The sequence below is a fragment of the Brachyistius frenatus genome, unplaced genomic scaffold (assembly GCF_029030835.1).
Source record: "Brachyistius frenatus isolate BFR_SWC_R1_liver_20210118 unplaced genomic scaffold, ASM2903083v1 Contig_324, whole genome shotgun sequence".
NCBI classification, from domain to species: Eukaryota; Metazoa; Chordata; class Actinopteri; family Embiotocidae; genus Brachyistius; species Brachyistius frenatus.
Genome location: NW_027210923.1, coordinates 295029 through 312220, shown reverse-complemented (window position 1 = coordinate 312220; position 17192 = coordinate 295029). Strand labels below are relative to the sequence as shown.

At 44.6% G+C, this 17192-nt stretch overlaps 1 protein-coding gene across 10 annotated transcripts in view; it reads right to left on the bottom strand.

The window, feature by feature from the left end:
- LOC138635717 (microtubule-associated protein 4) overlaps positions 1 to 17192 on the bottom strand; it is a 114390-nt gene that overhangs the window by 4896 nt on the left and 92302 nt on the right. For 4 of the 10 annotated variants that reach the window (XM_069723326.1, XM_069723330.1, XM_069723328.1 and 1 more), the window contains 10 exons: positions 15349 to 16250; positions 13817 to 14080; positions 12113 to 12290; positions 11968 to 12030; positions 9174 to 9469; positions 7905 to 7997; positions 5681 to 5773; positions 4917 to 4998; positions 3066 to 3178; positions 158 to 350 (listed from right to left, as the gene is read on the bottom strand). In XM_069723326.1, the coding sequence (XP_069579427.1) occupies positions 158 to 350; positions 3066 to 3178; positions 4917 to 4998; positions 5681 to 5773; positions 7905 to 7997; positions 9174 to 9469; positions 11968 to 12030; positions 12113 to 12290; positions 13817 to 14080; positions 15349 to 16250 (2277 nt within the window). The remainder of the gene's footprint in view (positions 1 to 157; positions 351 to 3065; positions 3179 to 4916; positions 4999 to 5680; positions 5774 to 7904; positions 7998 to 9173; positions 9470 to 11967; positions 12031 to 12112; positions 12291 to 13816; positions 14081 to 15348; positions 16251 to 17192) is intronic. The other 6 variants (XM_069723327.1, XM_069723332.1, XM_069723333.1 and 3 more) reach the window with 6 other exon arrangements.

Sequence of the window (17192 nt, the reverse complement as noted above, 5' to 3'; positions counted from 1 at the left end):
TGGTGTGATCAGCTGATGGGGACTGCTGGCGTCATGAACACAAACAGATGCAGGTCAACATGGATCAAAGAGAAACTCCAGCACATCGTTAGAGCTCAGTGGGCGCTACGTTTCCTCTCCTGTCTGGCTCCTCCCTCCTCCTTTCAAACAGACTTACTTGTCTCTGGGATGCGTGAGTCCAGAGCCGGCGGCTCCCGGAGGCCCTCAGTACCACAGGGAGCCCCGTCCTTCAGCCCATTCTCCTGGGCAGCGGGACCCCCGGCCTGCCCCGGCTCGGAGCCCGGGGCCGGGGCCGGGCTGCCGCTCTGGGGAGTCCCACTCCCCTCTGTTGTCTCCTGGGCCCCCTCAGCCTAGAAACACATAGCAGGGCGTGTCAATCGGTGGGGATGGGGATGGACGAGCCTGGCTCCACATCACTCAGACCGACAACTGAACCTGCTCTTTTTGTCTTTTATATCATATAGTTCGGTATATGCTGATTTATTCCAGAAGACATTTAGTGCTTTTAAAAATGTAACTTGGGCAGATAAAGAAGATGTGGAGCCAGACGGAGGTGGAGAGAGATGGAAAAACATAAAAAGAAGAGCTGGAGTCGGTAACAGAACAACTGAGCATGCTCAATGAATGCAGTGATAGAAAACGAACTGAAAAGGTCGAGCGCAGCATACAAAGAAGCTGATGTAACGTGTAAAACGTGAAGAGCACAAAACTTTATACACATCTGTAAGAACACCTGAATGAGCCTCCGATCGGTGTCAGTGCAGAATCACAGGTCTGATGGCTTTAAACCTCACACACAGTTCAACAGTCAACACTGCAGTTACAAACACCTTCAATATGTCTCATCACTTTGCAACATCGTGTTTGAATCAGCAGATTCTTCAGGCTTAAAGGAACGGAGATATTCTATTTATTAATGTCAACAAATGTCATAAAAACAGCTGATATTAAAGAAGCGGTGGGGTTGGCTTCTTTAAAATGACAAATTATTTTTAGTCAGAAATAGTGGACTATTTTTAGCAGCGTGTGTGTGTGTGTGTGTGTGTGTGTGTGTGTGTGTGTGTGTGTGTGTGTGTGTGTGTGTGTGTGTGTGTGTGTGTGTGTGTGTGTGTGTGTGTGTGTGTGTGTGTGACTGAGCCAAGACACTGTGAACAACTTGAGAGTCTTCATGGTAATGAACATGTCACTGAGTGTAAGAAGAGTTTTTACATATAATACTTTAGTGTTATTAGTTATTAGTTACATGAGACTTGGTAACAAAAAAAAATTCAGAATATTAGATAATAGATCGATATTTGACACAGCATGAGACAAAGTGTGAGACATTATTTGAGCCTACATTATTCTAGTATTTAAAATATATATAGATATTTTGTATGTACAGTATGCTGTCCTTCTAAACACTACAAAATAAATAACTAAAAATAAATGCAACTAAATCCTGTTTTTTTTGGGACACAAAGAGGGCACATTACAAAATCATTTTTAAAAATAGACTTCACTTGTCAAAAGCTATTTCTAAAATAAAACCCTCTCTCAGACGGGTTATTATGATCTGAATGCTATTGTTATCAGTGCTGATGATGACTGGACATGAACAGAGTGTGAACATGAGGATGTGAGGACAGGATGGGATCATGCAGCGACCATGAAACACAGATGGGCTGCCGTAGGCTGAGGGGACAGGTGACGTCATCCTTATCCAACCCATCTATCTGCTTCAGGAACAGCCAACACAATAATAATCCAGGAAATAGTTAGGTAACTTAAATGATTTCTGAAACCTACATCCAGCTGTACGCTGCGTTCTTTCACTGGAGCTGAGCATCAGACGATAAAGGTCAGGAGTCGGGGAGCCGACTGGTTTCAGATGGCTGATGACAGGCTGTGAGCGTCATCGTGACTGTAGCTTGAAGCCACCCGGCGTCTTTGAGATGTCATCATGAACACAGTGGTGGAAGAGAACGAGCATGGAGAGCCTCAGACTGTTTTCTCCTCCCGGTACACATTTTGAAATATGAACATGCAAACAGAGAACGAAGGAACCGAACCAGCAGCAGCGTCCTTCAGACAGCAGTCTGCTAACGAACAGCATCACCATCCCTGGAAGGATTTATTTTACTCTCAGAAAGGAAGTCGTTCAGGCTATTTCCTGAACGTTTGGAGCTGATTTTCATGAAGGTTTCTATGCAGAATATTAAAGACGGTGAAGTGTGAGAACATGAGATGAACCATGTTCAGGCTCCTGCAGTCATAACACAGATGGTTGCACAGATCATTATTTCAGTAGGAAATGAACCTTAAAAGCAGCGTTTAAAGTTTCTAATCAGATGCAACCTGCTGAGAGCTGTAATCACTGGAGGTCAGTATTAAAGACCCAGTAATTAATTTGGTCATAATTTGTCATCTTAACCTATGAAGTGATGAACATGTGTCCTGTATTTGCTCACTTTTTTTCTCTGATCTTCTTTTGTTTGGTGACTGTCAGTCAAATCTCATTAAAGAGCATTCAATATTTCATAAATCATTCCTCGAGATGTTTTTATGAACGTATCATTACCTCATGTAGTTGTGACTGCTGATAGAAAAGTCAGGAGCTTTAACTCTTGGCCTTTTTAAAGATCTTTACTAAAGACCTGAAGCTTACAAAAGCACTGCAGCATTTACTTCAACATACAAACAGCCACTGTCGATCAGTAACAGTGAACAGATGTGCAGCCGCACGCAGTAACGGACTGTTTTCATCTGCAGTTTATGCATTTAATAATGAAGGTGATTCATGAAATGCACACTTTATCTCCATCAGGACAGACTCCAGTTTATTCCACTGTTACTAAACTGTAAGCTGCATTGGACCAAACCCATCTCTCCAGTGCCCGACAGTGTGCTCCATCGTGAGCGCTGCAGGAAGTGGATCTGAAGTCCTGTGAAACCCGACTCATCTGCAGTGAGATTGTCTGTCTCCAAACAGGAAGTTCAGCAGAGCTCAGTTTCAATTTCCAACAGGACATTAAAACACAGTTTATGGTTTCCAGACAGAGTAACAGTGAACATGATGACCTCACCTTGATGTTTCCTCCACCAGGCAAGTGGCTCACGTTGTCCATGGAGCTCACTTTGGACTGAGCCTTTTCCCTAAAGCTCACTTTGTGGGACTCGATCTTCACGTCGCCGCCGCCTGCAGCACAGACAGGTGATCAGTGGAAGGATCGCACACGTAACTGAACAGACACAATCTTCAACATTCAGGAGCATCTGGACAGAACATAAAACCTCTCAGCATGCTCCTAAAGCAGCTGTTCACGCTAAGCTAACAATGATGAAATCTAATGTTCATACAAATTGATACTTTTAGTAAATTACTTGTTCATGTTTACTGCAAGCAACAGTAGTGTTTCCCATTTTCCACCATTTCCTAAATATTTTCAAGCTGCTGTCTGTGGTTTCAAACTGTCTAATCAAACGGAACCAGAATTACTACCCAACAGTTGTGCTATGTGAACCAGTCAAGTTGTAGTTTAAATGCATACGTGTCAAAACCCATATAGATAAAACATGGATGGTTCACACAGCTTCAAACCTGACAGCACACAAGATCTCTATCCCAGCGTTCAGGGTCGTATCTGCCATTAATGTGAAATATGGTCACAATCTCACTTTCTGCCCCTCAGTTTTGGTGTTGAATAATGGACAGAAAAGAACAATAATCTTTTTATCCTCATTATTTATTTGAATTGTTAACTTAAGGCCACATATATGTTTTGTGGGGTTCCCAATTATCGTCGGCCACCGAATTAGAATCAGTTCATCCTTGAGTCCACGTGAATGTTTGTGCCAAATTTAAAGAAATTCATGTTCACAAGAATGGGAAAGATGTGAGGTCACAGTGACCGTGACCTCTGACCTCTGACCACCAAAATCTAATCACTTCCATTGTTGAGACCACGTCAGCATTTGTGCCAATTTTGAAGACATTTCCTCTTGGCGTTCCCCGATATGGTGCTCAGGAGCCTGGCTCAATGTGAGGTGACAGTGGCCTTGACCTATGACCTCTCCAATCTAATCAGTTTAAACTTTAGTCCAAATTCATGTTTGCCACATTTGAAGAGATTTACTGTGATACATCAGGCGTTCCTGAGATGTTGCATTTACAGTGGTAAATGGATGTGAACTTTGACAACCAAAATGTTGTCAGTTCTTCAAAGTAAATGTTTGTGCCAAATTTGATGAAATTCTCTCAAGGCGCTCCTGAAATATAACGTTTACAAGAATGGAAAAGACTTGAGGTCACAGTTACCTTGACCTTTGAATACCAAAATCTAACCAGTTCATTGCTAGAGCTCAGGGAACATTTCTGACAAATTTGAAGAAATTTCATCAAGGGGTTCCTATAATATTTGGTTTACAAGCATGGGTAGATGCCAGGTGAGGGTGACCATGACCTTTGACCTTTAACCACCTTCTTATCAGTTCGTCGTTGCTCCCAAGTTAATGGTTTTACCAAATTTGAGGAAATTCCCTCAAGGCGTTCCTGAGATATAACGTTTACAAGAATGGGATGGACGAGTGAGACGGACGTGAGCTCACAGTGACCTTGAACTTTGACGACCGAACTCTTCATCCAGGCGTTCCTGATGTATTATATTCATGTCAAATTAGGGTTAAGCTTTACTTGACCTTTGACCCCCAAAATCAAATCAGTCCATCGCTGGTTTTAAGTGAATGTCTGAAGAAATTCCCTAAAGACGTTTTTGAGATATCGTGTTCACAAGGATGGGACGGAGGACGGACGGAGGACGGACGGATGGACGATGCCATCAGACGGCATTAGCTTTAGCTACACGTAGCTAACAAACTGAGTGTCCTGTGTACAAAACCATGAACAACTGGAGCAGTGAGGTCGTAACGCAGCTCACCGGGCTTGTGCTTGATGTTGTCCTTGGAGCCGCACTTTGAGGTCACCTTACTCAGATCCACCTTCTTGTTGAGTATCTGCACCTGTTGGATGTCACAGAAAGCCCTCGATCAACATTTTAAACACCAGCTGGGCCACGTTGAAAAGAAATACGAGTGTAAGAGTCCGTTGGTAGTTTCATGTTAAAAAAAGAAAAAATCTTCCAGCCCTATTTACACCTCCAATTATCAGGAGCAGCATCAGATATCTCGTGGTGTCCTCCGTGTTGTGCCTGCTTGGTAAAAAAAACATGCAATTGTTTGCCGTGACGTTTTTCTGTACGTGTGCTGAAAACATGACAGACACCAAAAGAAGGAATCAGAAACCCCACATCACCTCTGAGGACGGTTCAGAGGACAGAGACAGAGCCAATCACAGGCCGGGGATTTGTGCCGGGGGTTTAGTAAGTTAGTGGCAGGGCGGGAGGACACAGGAGGACACAGGAGGACACAGGAGGAGGTTCAGGCAGCGAGGGCAGTGAAGCAGGTTCTGGGGAAGCGGCTGCTACGTGAAGCTTTGCTAGCATGCTGTCCAGTTTCTCATCCGTCTCTGAACTTCCGACTGTCCGACCGCGAGCAGCTCTGATGTTGTGGTCGTACCACTTCTTTTAATAAAAATACAACACGTCATCCTCGCCCTGCTCCCTCCGGCCTCTTCATGAAGCCGAACGCTCGGACTAACGGGCCGGTGCGTCGGCGCTCCGGTTGTGAGCCGGGCGGTACTTACTTTCCCTCCACCAGGAACATGCTTCAGATTGTCCTTGGAGCCCAAACGTGAAGAGACGTGGCTGAAGTCCAGCTTTTTGGAGACTATCTGAACCTATATGGACACAGCATAGCAGCAAGAGGGGGGAGGAGAGCAGAGGAGGGGCGGGGGAGGGGAGGAAGTGAAAGGACAGTAAGTGAGAGGAGAGGAGAGGAGAGGAGAGGAGAGGAGAGGAGAGGAGAGGAGAGGAGAGGAGAGGAGAGGAGAGGAGAGAGAGAGGGAGGGGAGAGGAGAGGAGAGGGGAGGAGGGGAGGGGAGAGGAGAGGAGAGGAGAGGAGAGGAGAGGAGAGGAGAGGAGAGGAGAGGAGAGGAGAGGAGAGGAGAGGAGGAGGAGGGGAGAGGAGAGGAGAGGAAAGGAGAGGAGAGGGGAGGAGGGGAGAGGAGAGGAGAGGGGAGGAGAGGAGAGGGGAGGAGGGGAGAGGAGAGGAAAGGAGAGGAGAGGAGAGGAGAGGAGAGGAGAGGAGAGGAGAGGAGAGGAGAGGAGAGGAGAGGAGAGGAGAGGAGAGGAGAGGAGAGGAGAGGAGAGGAGAGGAGAGAAAAAGAAGGAGAAAAGAAGAGTCCATCACAGGTGGGGTTAGAAAGGAAAGGACGGACGGAGGGAGGTTCATCTACAAACTTTCTGAACTTTAATCTGTCTGAGATGATAAGTCCTGTGTTTGAATATTGACAGAAATAAAAAGGGGCTGGAAGGTAATTAAAGCTGTTTCACCCAAACTTTGAGAAAAGGAAAGCAGAAGCTACTGAAGACAGCAGACACGTTTCATAAAGCACACGCATGCAGCACATGTAAACACGTGTCTGCGTGATGTGGACGCTCACAACACGTTTTAATAGCGACACAGTGGAGGACATGTTTGTTAGCACATTAAACACAAGTTACAAAACCCCACATTACTCAGGTTATGAGACACATTCTCTTTGTCCTCTTCTACAATAGGACACAGTGCAATGACGAAGACAGGCCACGCCCCCTCACCGGCAGCCCACCAGTCAACACTGTCTGTTGTGTTTGATAAAGAAGCATCACTCAGGGACCTTAATGCAACATAATCATCCACAGGCGTGTCTCCAAATGTTGACACCGTGAGGGGGGGTGACCTTCAACCCCTGACAGACAGACAATAAGTCCCTCCAGGATTTCACAGAGTTTTTTTGTTATTGTTGTGATCATAAATGTTTGATTTCACGGCGGATTTCCTCAAAAATTGCAAGTCGAGAAAGAAATAATAAATATTGAATCACTTCCTTTGATAATAATCATGCTGCACATTACAGAAATATTTGAGATAATATTTAATATTTTATTCTAGAGAGTTCCTGGAGGGACTGGACAATGCTAATAAATAAACATTCGTCCTGCATATTCACTTACTCACCTTATTAGAAACATATTAACACAAGCATGCTGCAGTGTTTCTAATTCTTGTTCCGTCTTATTGTCCTTTTTTTTTTTTTTTTTAGAACACCTTAAAACTTACTTGAGTTTAATGATCCATCAAATGTCAGATTTTATGTTCATTGTGTTTCAGGTATGTTTGTAAATGCAAAATGATGTAATTCCCATACAAGTAAAAACAGCATTACATGTCTTTAATCACTCATTTTGGAATAAGTTTAGTTTTGCATGTCGTTGTGGGAACTTTACTTATCTGTTGTTGTTTTTTTTACCAGGTTGACTTCCGGTAACAAAACCTTTGTAATTTAAAGTTATACATCTGAACAGAGACTTTCTGTAACAGTGGTTTCTGATGACATCTGCTAGATTAAGTGACCACTTAATACCATTTTTAATAAATGTAATACTGACACTGAATACCAAACCAGCATCAAAGATCTTCTAAAACCAGCGTTGTAATCAAGGTTAATCACCTTCATGTCTTTATGGATGTTAATTAACAGCTTCTCTGTCTAAACAAAATAAAACGATCGCTCATGTAATTAGAACTGTTTCCTCCAGAGGAATCTCACGACTGTCTGCGTCACCAGGAGGCGACAAATGTCTGAAAATGTGACAATATAAGATCTTGTGGGTGTTTGAATTTGTAAAAGTCTGTCCTCAAATTCACTGAGGAACATAAAATATGAAGCGTGGTGAAAGAAAACAGCAAATTATATCAAAAATAAAAGAGGAGATGGAGTTGGTGGGGAAGGTGGGGAGGTTGGGGAGGGGTGGGAGGGAACTCACTTTGCCCTGGCTGGTTTCTTTGGAGGCGACGCCCTTGATCTGAGAGGCAGATGACACCTGGGGAGACAAGCCCACCCGGGTCAACGACAGCACCTTGTAACAACACACAGGAAGAGGAGGCGGTGCAGGAGGAGAAGGAGTAGAAGGAGGAGAAGGAGGAGGAGGAGGAGGAGGTCAAAGTGCACATAGTCGAGTGTGAAGTAGAGGATGAAATGAAGGAGAAATCAGGCGGAGGGAATGTTAAGGGCAGAAAGAAAGATGGAGTAGGAGACGGAGATGGAGGAGAAAGACCTCGAGGACTTCCTCGGGTTTTTTCTCCGTTTTTCACGTGCGTGCTTGAAGACTTTCAACCAAGGCTTAGAGAGTGGGTGCAATGGCTGAAAATAAACGCGTAAAAATGAAGGCCCAATCCCATTTCCCACCCCGGGGCTCCACCCCTGGCTCAGGAGCGCCCTCTACTGGTTAGTGGTCCTTCAGGACGGAGCTAGAAGGGATACAAATCTTAAATAAAGAAAATGGGACATGACTTTTTGCGTCAACAGGAGCCGCAATTTTCCAAATTTAATCATTGATACGTTTATAAGACTCAGGAATTTTATAATTAAATTTATGGAAGTATACAGTAAGATCTAAGAGAATCTGCTATTAATGCTAAAAAAAAACAAGACTTTATTCAATCTATTTCAACCAGATATAGATTTATTATCCCAAAGCTGCACTTTCTGATTTCAAAAATATTCTTAAAAAAAAAAAAATCTATAAATTTTTGGAACATTTTCATGTTATGTTGCTTCAGTTGCAAAGAATTCTTCAACAACTCCGTTTGGAGTCTGCATCTGAAAACACTGCTTGGAGGGCCAGATGACCTCGAACCCTCCATCCCTCAAAGAAACAGGACACACTACCCTACCTGGGTCCCCAAATAATGTAGGGATAGGGCCAAAGGGAGAAGTTGGGATGGGGCCTAAATAAGAGATGGAAAAATAATGGAAGAACATAAAATAACAGAGCCAAACACTATGAGATGTAAAATGTAAAAATATAGAAACCTTATTTGGAATGAATGTGACAAAGTTGTACTCAACGGTTAAATCTAAATCTAAAGAGGAAGACGTTGTTCCCTCAAGAGAAGAACTTGAAGAGAAATAAACGTGAAGAGTAACCATGGTAACCAGCAGAAGTTAAATCAGAGAGCCTGCAGGTTGGTTTCCTGTTAGTCCGTCAGAGAAAACATGGCGGACGTGTTGCGGCGGCGCCGGTCGGACCTACCTTCCCTCCTCCAGGCTGGTGCTTCATGTTGTCTGTGGAGCCGATCTTGGAGCGGACGTTGCGGACGTCGGGGCCCGGCGCCGTGCTGGGCCGGGCCGCAGCCCTCGAGGAGGCGGTTGCCATGGTAGCCGTGGATGAAGAAGCGGCCCGGGGGACGCGGGGCACCAGGGGCTTCTTCTCCGGAGCTGAGGAGGAGGTCGTGGCCGGTTTGGCTGCGGCGCTGCGGGGGCGCGGGGCGGCGCCGGCGGAGGCGGTGCTGCGGGGGGTGGTGGCGGTCTTCGGCTTGGTGGAGTCAGCTGGAGGGAGAAAAGTGACACACAGATTTATAGAGTTTCTGTGTTTTAAATTCAATTCCATCACTTTGTTTCTGTCTCGCCTTCTGCTTCCAAAGAGGAAGATAAATACATGGAATTAAATTAGGAGGGAGATGAAGGTGGAAACAGCTTGACTCTAAGTTTAATAACAAATAACTAATAAGCTCATTAAACACACACTGAGTCCTTGAGCTGCTCCCCCAGCTGTTCACCCAGAAAGTCAAAATATGAACAGTAAACTCTGTAAATTTACATGTCTGCTTCTGTCCATATTAAACAAACAACACATTAAGTATTAATTTGAGCTCTACAGGTGTTGATTGGTGTATTTGTGGTGTTGGGACAAAGTCAGGTTAACTGTTGTCGCTTGCTAAAATAAGATAATCCCCTTCTGGCTCGGCTCCGTACGTTAACTCACTGACTGAGGTGTCACTCTTCTCATGTGGCTCTCAGCAGGAAAATTAATCCGATTTTTCCCATCATGTGAAACAATCAGGATTTTCAGGCGGACTCTAAGATGCAGTGATGTGTTGTCAGTGCTCGCTGCAGAGTCCAACCAGAACCAGAACCAGAACCAGGATTCAGGTTGAAGACTAACTGACAGTGAAACATCCAATCACAGCAGCGGACACTGAGTAGGGGCGGGGCTTCTTCTGAATGAAGGCGTTTCTGTCACGCGAGCTGTATCTTGCTGGCTTCAGCTGCAGCTGATGTTTGAAAGTCAGCAGTGCGTGAAATGAACTTTGATTTTTAACACACAAATAAAACTGACCCTTAACCTTACCTACACAAAACTAAATATGAACCATAAAGACCTTGACGTGGTCGTTGTAGTTTGGTCCACTGATGGACTACGTGATGCTTACAGCAATTCAAATAGTTCAAATTCCCAGCTGAGATCATAAAAACATAAACGAGAGGAGACTTGTTTGGGACCAAAACTACGTCAACTGTATTCTAGAAAGTTCAACCTGGACTCAAAGTTTAGTTCCATTTCATTTACAACAAATATCCTAAACTTTATAAGCAGCAGAGTTGCAGAAGGTCGGAGAGCGAACGTTTCTCCCACTAAACTTCAGATCGAGCTGACCTGATTCAACTTTCTGGAATTTACTACCTGGATTATTTAGCATGCATGAACACAGCTGAAGACTATTATTCACTCAGAAACTCACTCACACCTGCACAAAGAGTAAAGTCAAACCACAGGGGACCTCGTCTGTCACCGTGAACCCGACACAGAAATGACAAAAGCGCCAGATGAGAAAGCAAAAAGGAAAAAAAACAAATAGGAGTAAAACAGAAAGTAGGTCAGAGTGACACAAAGCTCAGTCGAACTTTAAGAGTGTCGGTGACGAAGACAAGTTTGTGGTACAGTAGAGGAGCAGATCAAATAACAACAGAGTAACTCCACATTGTGAGAGCAGCAGCCTGGTATTTAAAGAAGTTTGATTCTCGCTGCACTGCAACATCGGCACCAATAAATCCGTTCATTCATTTCTCCGTCCAGCTCTTTCTCCAGAGTGCTGAGTCGTGCTGAACCACGTGTCCTGCTGTCAATCCTCCCACAGAGCCTCTCCGGTATCTCCAGCTCCGGTTCAGACATGTTTAATTGATCGCCTCCGTGTTTCTAAAGAGTAATTTGACTTTTTGTGTGTGAACTGGAGCAGATTAAACGACCGGCGGCTGCATCAGCAGGAGCAGCGAGCGCACGGTAATCCACAGGCTGCTGCCGTCAAGGTTTTAAACTCTCTGCAGACTTTTGGTGGAAAGCCACCATTGTCACGGTTGGACCGAGCGTGTTGAGGTGTCAGACTCCTGCTGACAGCTCTCCCGGTGCCTACATGTAAACTAATCTGTCAACAGGAGGAGTAAAGCTGAGAGAGAGGAGGAGAAACTGAGGAAGAGATTAGAGGAGAGGAGCGTGAAGAAGAGAGACGACGGGCATATCTTCAAAGACGGAGGGAGAGTCAGAGGGGAACCGAAAACATCGCTTTATATGTGAAATACTGGACACGGCTTTCGTTTCAGGAGTACAAACAGAAATGTGTCCTCACGTCTGGATCATACTGTGACACCGTATCACTAACTGTACGTGTTCAATTTAGATGAATGACGAACATGTTGTTATTCTGTATTCATTTCTATCTGTGTGATTTCATTTGAATTCCATCAGTGTCAAGTAATAAATACCTGTAAGAGTTGACTGATAACACTGTGGACGAGTTCACACGGTAAAAGTTGAATTTGACTCTAACTGTTTTAGACCTTTTTCCCCCTAATATTTCTCCTCTTTAAGGTCTTTGCAGCAACTCCATTGATATAAAAACGCCCCGGTTGAATCATCTAAATGTACCCTTGTTGTAAAGATTAGTTTACTCCGGCAAGAATATGAATGTTCTACCATAAATAGTAGATTCTTCTGCAACCTGTAAGAAAAGCATCCCTTAATGAGGTAATGTGCTGCAGCGCTGTCACACCTGAGGAGGTCTTCAGAGTGCTGGACCTCTTCTCCTCTCCTGGTTTGCTGTCCATCTTTGAGGCTGAAACACAGAAGATGTTTAAATTAATGCGTGAGAAGAAATCTGGAATAATTCATGAAAAGAGTGCCGAACATGAACCAACCCAGAGGTTTTTTGGCTGCAGCAGCAGAGGTGGTGGAGGTGGTGCGGGTGGATGCTGTTGTGCGTGCTGATGCGGTGGTTTTACTGGCTGCTGTGGTTGCACTTCCATTTTTGGTTGCAGATTGGTTGGAGGTGGTGGTGCTGGCCCTCGACACCGGGGGGCGCTTCTCTGTGGTGGTCTGTGAACAGGGGAACAAATCAGAAGCAGGGAGACGTCAGCTGGGAGGAGAAAGAAATGAGTGATGAAGGAACGAAGGCCCGAACGAGCAGCAGGAAATCAAAGCAGCATCAAACTGGGTCACAGTGCAACACGAGTGTCCGGCTGCTGCCGTCCGTTCAGCCAAATGTTCACAGACACATTTCAGCTCAAAGATTCATTTTGTGAATTTGACATTTTTAAGCTGCTGTGATGACTAAATTTCCCCACTGAGAGATTAATCAAGTTTTATCTGACCTTATTTTACATATTTTAGTGAAACGTTTCTGGAGCATTTCTGAATACAACTTACCAATAACACACTTAGTGTCTTTATTAATGGTTAGTAAGTCGTTTACTAATGTTGACAAAATAATCTCAGCACAAGGTCTCTACTCTGGAGCTTAAACAGATGATTTTGCCCAGTTGTCACTGATTATAACGCTTTTCTTTGCACTTGAATGACTCCTTGTTCATGTTCACTTCACGATTAGACTGGGGATCATTTAGAATCAGAAGCCTTCGATGTTAAACCACAAAGCTCTTCAAGTCTCTCGAAAAACTGATGAATTGAACATTTACATTGCCATGGCGACCCAGTCAGGGAACATCAGGATGAGACTGTTCGCTTAGCTTCTATTTCTGAGGGCCTGAATGAGTCTTCAGCCTCAGATGTACTTCCCCCTCCTCCAACAGCAACACAGGACTATTGCAAAAAGACGTTTATTGATGACTCAGTAGGTGATTAAAGGTCATTATTTCTCACTTATCAATAAGCCATCACGTCTGTAGTTACAAATATCACTAATTTATAAATGTATAATCTGTACATGTTTATCTGTCAGTGTGTCAGGCTGGAGGTGTAAAACCAGCCTGGTGTGAACCTGAGCTAAATATACTGCATATATACTGAGGTCTGTTCATCCTCCATAGAGAATCATTTACTGTCGTTCCTCCGGTTCATTTGAACCAATCAGCACGTGCAGAAACCAGCTGATATATCAACATTTTTCAACCTATTTCCATATGATGACTTTTGTTTTTTTGCTTTCTCGTTCTGGACTGACTTTATATGCAGCTTTTGCTCCCCCACCCCGCTACTCCCCTCCTTGACTCATCAGACTGTTATAATGCAGCATGTAATAATACAGCATGTTATAATTCAGTACACTGAGAGCCTGTGCACGCTAACAGCCACAGATCAGATGGCCAAATTCCCCAACCAAGTGAGAAACAGATTTTTGTGAGCCAAAACCCACATAAAACTCTGAGCAGTGTTTTTATCCGTCTGAACACTCGACTCCGTTGAGGTAATGAAACACAAATGAAGAAATGTGCAGTCTTAAGTCAAACCCGTCAGCTGTGTCCTCGTTAAAGTCCACCTGCAGCTTGATGTGATTTCATGTGGCCTCCTGATCTCCTGAGAGGTTTGAGCGATCCACCGCCACCAGTTCAATCTGTGGTGGATCCAGGTGTGTTTACCTGAGCGACCTGACGGACGACACTTACCTTGGGTTTAACGTCACGTGTGGTCGTGGTGCTGGTGGTGGAGGACGAGAAGCGGCCGGTGGAATTGGTTGAGGGCCGCTTGGGCCCAGCAGCAGTTGTGGATGGAGCCCTGGCTGCGGTTGTTTTTTTGTCTGAGATGTGGGTGGTGGTGGTGATGGTGGTGGAGGTGGAGGTGGAGGGGGCGGGGCGTTTAGTGGGGGCGGCGGCCGCAGCACTCGGCCGTGTTTTGGCAGCGGCGCTCGGTTTGGTCGCCCCGGCAGCAGACTGCGACGCAAAACCAAGGACGGATGGAGGGCAAAATAAGGAGGGAAAGCAAAGGAAAGGGGACAAAGAAAAATAAGGAGAATGGATGATAACCGCAGCACAAGCAGCAATTAAATCACAAATCATGTCATAAAAATAATGAGCTAAAAAATAATAGTTAGCATTTTAGTTTGATAGATGACATTAAATGTCGATGGGAGGGTGTCGTTCTTGTAGTGAGCTCGAACAAAGCAGTGGCCGAAGCATCAGCAGCATGCATGTGACCTTTATTATTAAAACTCACCTTCAGAGTGAACCCTGTCATTCTCTTCTCCACACACCAGCCTGTATTCAGCAAATATTTCAGCTGTCCTGCCGTCATCAAGGGACTATTTCATGTGTCAAAGGGCCACAAAAATGTGGAGCAGTTTTTTGTACTCAAAATGAAGTTTTAAAAAAATATTAATTCAACTTAAAATAGTGTATTATTTATTTATTTTACCATTGTTCTTCAGTAAGGCTTTATTTTGTAAAGTGATATATTTTGTCCCTGACCCTCACAATGATTTCATTTCAATTATTTACACTTGCACATGCAGCAAACGAAAAAAAAAACAACAACAGAAAAGGGCAAAAAACGTTTTTCGAAAGGATCTTAAAAACATCAGGAAATGTTTTTTAATGACCTTCTGGGTTTTTCAGATTCACCTTGTCAGTTGATTTACTTTTAGAAACACCGGTTCCCTTTGGGAATGTCGTCAGTAAATACCTCCCAACTGTAAACTGTCTGCTTGTTAAACACAGTTGAGCTTTCAAGGCACATTTGACACAGACGCTACGCTGCAACCACCGATGTCAAACATCATGCTGGCTAATTAGCAGAGTCGTGATATTTCTGTCTCAGACAGAAACATGAAAATATGAACGTTTTTTTCAAGTGATTTGCCCCAAATTGTTATTCAAATTTCTCTTGTCGAAGTCAAAAGTCCACTCGATGCAGACGTCAGCGTGATTCAGGCACTATGACCTCACGTGATGTACACTTGGGGACATTTGGATGATTTCATGAAGCTCACACTCGTCCCTTCTTAAAATGAGACATGACAACCGGCCTGATTTGAAAGAGTTTCTGATGTCTTATATTAAAACCCAGCGACCTCAATGGTTTCAGTCTAACAACAAACTATAAGTCAGTTTAACATAACAGACTGTGCTCCATGTTAGTGTTCAATGTAAGTTTCTCTGGATGCTGAGTGTCAGTGAGAGGAAGCCTCTCGGGTAAATCTCACCTTCTTCCTGTCGGCCCCGGCCGGCTCTTTGCTCGGTGTGGCGCTGCTTCCGTTCGCTGCAGGTTTTGCAGGTTTTTTGGCCTTCTCTCCTCCGTCTGCTTTTGCAGCCTTGTCCTTCTTCTCGTCTTCCTTCTCTGCCGTCTTTTTCTCTGCCTGCATTTTGTCCTTCTTCTCGTCCTTTTCCATCCTCTGGGCCTCAGACGTCTTCCCCACCGCGTCCTCCTTCTCCATCTTCTTGTCTTTGTCTGCGTCAGCCTTTTCTTTCTTGGTGTCTTCCACCTCAGCGGTCGCCTTCGTCTCCACGTCAGCTGTCTTCTCCGGCTCGTCATCACGGGCATCAGGCTTGACCGGTGTTGGCTGTTGCTCTGGGCTCTTCTCCACTTTGACGTCCTTCAGCTCCGTCTTCTCCGTCTTCTCGGGGGTTTTGTTCTCCACTTTTTCTTCCACTTTGGCCTTTTCATTTTTGTCCATCTTTTCCACATTCTCCACTTTTTCCACCGTCTCTGTCTTGTCAGGTTTATTGGTCTTGTCCAATTTGCCTTTCGATTCTTCTGCCTTGTGTATTTTATCCTCTTTTTCCTCCTTCTGCTGCACCGATTCCACTTTCTCTGTCTCTTTCTTGTCAGCCTCCTTCTTCTTTTCATCCACCTTCTCCGCCTGTTTCTCCGTCTCCTTCATTTTGTCTGCCTCTTTCTCCTCTTTGACCTTTTCTGGCTGCTTCTCTTTCTCTTTGTCCTTTTCTGTCTCTTTCTCCACCTTTGCTGGAGTCTTGCTGCTCACGAATTCGACCTTCACGCTCTTCTGCTCAGATTTAATCAGCGGGTCGAACAGGTCCATCTTCTTCACGCTGTCTTCAGGTTTCTCCTCCTTCTTCTCTGCCTTCTCCATCTTGTCAGATTTTGCTGGAAAGAAAGATAGAATAAGAAAGATGCTTTTAAATACAGAGACGGGTCATAATATAGAAGTAACACGTACTGAAAGCAGGTAGCTCTCCAGGGAACTCCCATTCATACATTAAACCTGTGCAACTCACTCACGCCCAGCACAGCCTGTTTCAAAGACAGTGTCCTCCCACCATCACTACAGCGACACTCAGCCCACAGACGGAGACGGACAACGGGCCTCTGGGTGCACACGTGGCACCCTCATCTCAGACATGACTGTAAGATGCTGCTGTCGGTTTAAAGCCGCACCTGAAGCTCCTGAAGCTTCTGCTCAAGCAGAGAAGATGCAGTCAGACTTCTTACCAACACTGACGAAGATAAATACTGTCGATACAAAACATTACAGAGAATCATCCAAGGGAACCCGTGATGGAGGTTATATGAAGTCACACATTCTCACAGATTTAAACCAGTTTGCTCCTTTTGCCAGTCTGAGTGTGCACTGTGTGACTGTAGTATGTGGACAAATGAACATGGGATCAGACTCAGTATTAATGGATGTTCTCTGATCGTTCTTTGTCCCTTCATGGGCCACTTTTATTCATGACTCAGTGATCTCAGTCTGAGACACAAAACTGCAGGACACAGTGACCTGAATCGACTGAATCACTGCACACCAAACATTTAATCTGAAGAGCAGGTCTCATCTCGTCGCGCTCACTTCCTGCTTCAGCTTCTGCCCTGTGGGCGGAGCTACAGGTCTCCATTTGTTCCGTCATCACTGACCGCTGCTTCATCCTGATCCTACAAACACAGCTTCCTCTGCTCGACCAGACTACTGCCATCACATTCATTGTGACGTAAGGTATTTGTGTTTCAGCTTCCTCGCTGTATATAAACTGTATCTTGTTGCTCTCTAGGTCTTCTCCTCTTCTTCCCTCTCCATCCTTTCAGCCACCA